The 4,996-nt window shown below is 30.6% G+C and overlaps 1 protein-coding gene across 2 annotated transcripts; it reads right to left on the reverse strand.

Annotated features, from left to right (window-relative positions):
• Positions 373 to 3,923, reverse strand: LOC109347627 (protein indeterminate-domain 7-like). 2 transcript variants are annotated; one of them, XM_019587565.1, is made up of 4 exons: positions 3,760 to 3,923; positions 3,348 to 3,539; positions 2,606 to 3,005; positions 373 to 1,408 (listed from the first exon to the last, which is right to left on the reverse strand). In XM_019587565.1, exons 2-4 carry the CDS (start codon positions 3,523 to 3,525, stop codon positions 469 to 471), a joined length of 1,518 nt encoding a protein of 505 aa, XP_019443110.1. In that variant the 5' UTR covers positions 3,526 to 3,539; positions 3,760 to 3,923; the 3' UTR covers positions 373 to 468. The 2 variants fall into 2 exon arrangements, with proteins under 2 accessions (XP_019443110.1, XP_019443109.1); XM_019587564.1 differs by having other exon boundaries at positions 3,664 to 3,923.

Here is a 4,996-nt window from a genome sequence, read left to right on the forward strand (position 1 = left end):
TGTTATTTTGAAATATTTGTAGTTTTATATTTTGATAAATGGGTCCAACAAAGTTGAGTTCACAACCTCTATATGTGACCACATATTAAAAAACCCAAACCAGAAAATGAAGCTAGGAGATAAATTATCAAACGCCCATGGTAGACTTTATTCATCAACTTGAGCTAGAATATATTGCTGATGAGGCAAGAAGTATGCCTTAAATCACTATTCAAATTCCATTTAACTAAATGAATGCAAGATACTAGGAAGCAAGGAATTAGTTTGACTTCTCTAAAACTCATTAGACACAAACAAAAAATAATGCATTCAAGTCATGTACAATACTTTAAATTGTACTCGAAAATGCAGGTGTAATATTGCAATTTCGAAAGTCTTCACAATGATATCGCTATTGCGTCTGCATTGGTAAATGTAACATAAGTGCAACTGTGACTTTAATTTAAAACATTGGCACAAACCTATGATTTAGCCTTGCCAAGGCGCTTGATTATGATTTTGCTTGCCATATGATGAAGAATCCAAATGATCAAGTCCAGATATATTGAAGAAATCTCTTTGAGAAAATGCTCCAAGACTAAGAAAATCTCTAGTCATTTCACCATTAGCACTAACTCCAACACCCTTATTGCTTTTATTACCAAACTGAGATTGTGCTGATTTGGAAACAAGTTCCTCAAAGTTACTATGATCATCTCTTGGTGGATTATTAAACATTCCCCTCATGGCTTCTTCAAAGGATGAGTTATCAAACCCACTAGCATTATGAACAGTGCCACTACTACCACCACCACCACCCATCATATCATGAAAAAGAGAAGATTCTTGATCAGTTCCTATAGTGTTGGCAGAGGTCATTGCAGCTTTATTCCCATAAGGTGCTGTTAAGCCATGAGAGAAAACAGTGCTTATTTCTTCACGTGAAGATGAAGCCATAAAAGAGGAGCTATAACCTGTAGTTGTACATTCATGCACGTGACCCTGCTGTTGCAATAAGTGGGGTCTAAGAATTGCTGTAGAAGGTGCAGTTTTGGTTACTGTTGCACCCATTTGTGATGATGCCTTTTGCATCAAAGAAGGTGTAGTAATATTGGGTTGGAATGAAGGAAGCACTGTAGTAGGGTTAGGGTTTTCATAATGTGTAGGGAGTAATGGTGTCAAGGAAAAATCTAAAGGCTTGAAAACTTGACTATGGATAGGTTCTCCTACCAACCATGGTGGAATTTCTGAGGTTGGAATATTGAACAACCCTTGTTCTCTTTTCACTAGTGATGGTGCTTGAAAGTCATGGCTATGAAGAAGTTGAGTGTGAGAGGACAAAAGAGGATTCATTGTTGTAACATTTGCTACTGCACTTTCTTGTGCTAAAGCATCACAAAAGGCTCTGTGAGTGATAAAACTGTCTCTCCTGCAATTACAATAAAAACAAGCACAGAAAAAAACAAAAGGAAACACCTTCAATAGAATATAAATATCTCATGTTTTATATATTCAATAAAAATGTGATATGCATATTGTTTTTATTACATTATTTTAACATCACTTTTTCATTGAATGATAAAATAAGAGAAATATACATTTAATTAATTAAAATCCATGTTATTTTTATTTTCTTTCTCTAATAAATAAAAAATTATGTAAATTATGTGGAAAAGGATAATGATGTTTAATGATATATAAATTTGTGCTTACTCATGTGTATTTGATGGTTAATGAGTTATTCATTAATTGCAAATGTATCCACTCAACATCCTCTTAAAGCATTCAATACATGTATTAAAACATAAATTGATATATCAATTATGAGAATATAGTACATGTAAATTGTTTGGTTTATAGATTACAATAATGATATTTTTACACTTTCTTGCACTTTATTCATCAATCATTATTTCAAAAGCAAATATTTTTTTAATCAATGATCATAAAGTAAGAAGTAGAGGAAAAGATTGATATGGTCATCTTTAACTTAGGTTATTTAATTTTCATGAAAAGAATAACAGATGCTAATTAACCATGAAGCTTATTAGATATAAGCACTTTAAGGTACAACTTTTAAGAAGTTACTGTAACTCTGTAAGTGACTGTTTGTACTAGTTATCAAACCTACTGACCTAGCTATCAATAATTGATATTGATACTAAAATACAAACACACACCTAATGAATTATTTTAAGCTATTTTCTCCAATGTGTTCTGAAGAAATAAGTTGATTTGGTTTCAGACATAATCAATTAAATAAAATTAATTAAAACCAATAAAGTGTTAATTTAATAGTATAAGATTTTTCAACTAGGTCTCCATATTGGTGAAAATGTTAAATATTTGATACTTATAATCAACATTTGTTGAAAGACACTCATAATTGGAAAGATATTAGTTCTATACCTATAAGGATAAAGGAAACATATCTTATGTCCCAATTGTGTACCACTTTATATACTCTTAATTATCATTAGTGAGAAAATTGTAAAGTTCATACATATCCAATTTATGTTTTATTTTCCTAAAAATATATCAAGTAGTAAAAAGTTTGAGATAAAAAATATAGACTTTCCAAATTTGTTATATCAAAACAATAATATAAAACTAATAAAATTCATACCTGGAGAAAAGGGTTCCACAATCACATTTATACTCTCTGGTGCCACAAATTTTAGAGTGAGCTTTCCAATCAGATTGAACTGCATAACGCTTAGAACACTTCTCACACTTCCATTTCTTCTCTCCATGTTTCCTGAAAAAATGCTTCTTGATTCCAGTGAGGTCACCAAGGGCCCTTGATGGGTCATGATGAACACAAGTTGGTTCTGGGCACACATATACTTTCTTTCTTAATGGTTCTTTGCTATTTCTTTGCTTTAGCTTCCATGGCAAATTATGCCCTCTTTTATGAAGCTGCAGGTTTTGATCTCTTTGAAACCCTTTCTCACAAATCTCACATATAAAACGGTTTGTTGCAATGAGAGACTTGGGACTTAAGGCTATCACTTCAGCCTCAGGATCTGATTTAATGTAATCAGTTGAATTTTTTTAATTAAAACACTAAATCAACTGAAAAACAACATATAATTTGACTAGTATTAAGAAACAAAGGTTGGCTTTTCAACCAAATTACAATATTATTCCAAGTACGTCCAGTATACTATACGAGACTCTAACATAACAGAATATGACGGGGTCAATGTTATCAACCTTAACTTTTTACAAAATATATTGTTTTCAGGATTTGAACATGAAGTTTTACATGATATTAACGTCATATCGTTGCACAATGACGGATCCATATATGTATATATCATCAAATATTAAAAGTAAAATATATTGGTAAGATTAAATTATATGACCTGGGTGGCCCGGAAGACTTCTCTTCTTTTTGGGTAGTGGTTCTTGATCAGTTGAAGTGGATGAGTATTGAGAATAGAGAGAAACTGTGTTACTCCTGGATCCAGAAGAAGCACTTATTTCACTTGATGCAGATGTCAAATTGGACATATTTTCATCTACCACCAAACCTTTCTCCATTTATTTGTAGGTTAGTGAGATATTAAACATGCACAACTTTATGGACAATTATTCTAAGATCTGAGGGCTAAAACTAATAATAGGTAGCTTACACTAGATCTAATCTCTTTAGCTCATAGATCCTCCTTAACTATGTACCTTTCTCTATTCTTCAAACCTTTCAGATTCTTGAGAACACAGCAAAGAAAGTAAGAACAAAAAGGTGAATGGATCCCAAAGTAAGATGGATTCACTTGCTTAGGTCTAATAGCACAAGTTGTGCTTCAACTAGTGCAGTAAATTACCAAAATATTCGATGAAGTTTCAGAATTTGTCTGTGTGTGAGGGAAAGAGAGAAGAGGTAGCTATAATAAGAAGAGTGTGGATGAGAAAAGGATGATGCCTTTGAAGCTAGGAGTTAAGATCTTTTATTAAAAAGAACGAATGAAAATGTGTTATTTAATTATTGAAAAATTATAAAAATAGAAAATAATAGTTTTATATTACTTATATAATTTTATGAGTGTAATATCTATGCATTTTAGTAAAAATGTAAAAGTTTATAAGTCACTATATTATTTACGACCTATTTATATTATTATCTTGAAGAGTCAATGATAATTAAATATGAATAATGGATGATGTACTATATAAATCTTTTAAATTATTATATATATATATTTTCTAAATCTATTAGATATAGAAATAGATTTTTTGGACTATTGAAGCTCACACGTATAAGAACAAAACAAAAGGCAAAATGCTTGCCTGTTATGAAGTGCACTTTTTGTCTTTTTCTTTGTTCCCTTCCTACATTTTATAAAACTTTAGTCCCTTAATAATTGCATTACATGCATTATATTATTATAACCACATTTTATATCACTTTCTTTCTCTCGTGTCTATGAAGTTTACGTTATTAATTTTATATATTTTTGCTAAATAGTAGTATTTCTGACATTGATTGATTATTCAAGCCAACATTCTCTCCCCTAAAAGGTAGAGATAAAGTAACCATGGTCCATGAAAGATGATGAGAGGTTGATTATGGATTTTTAACATCCTGGGTAAAAGTGATAAAAACTAAAAAGCAAAACCGCTTTTTCTCTCTGTCCATACTCAGACACTGCCATGAATAGTTCATAATCATATATTGGAATCAGCAATAGCCGACAAATTCATATTCAAATAATCGATTAACCAAGATATATGTTACAACATTGCATACTTGTACAAACTCATTAGCTTATTTGAAATAGAATAGGATAAGAGAAAAGAATGTATGTATTGACAATATACAAGTTTGATGTATTTTTGTTAAATTATCTACAATTTATATTTAATTATTATTTATTTTACAAAAAGAAACCATGTATAAATATATATAATGATGGTACAGAGATATTATACTCACATAAGAATAAGTAAATACCTAATTTCCTCCTTATAAATTTCCGACTATACCACTACCCTTCTAAAAAAAAGTAAAAAA

This window comes from Lupinus angustifolius, chromosome LG05 (assembly GCF_001865875.1).
Source record: "Lupinus angustifolius cultivar Tanjil chromosome LG05, LupAngTanjil_v1.0, whole genome shotgun sequence".
Classification (NCBI taxonomy): Eukaryota; Viridiplantae; Streptophyta; class Magnoliopsida; order Fabales; family Fabaceae; genus Lupinus; species Lupinus angustifolius.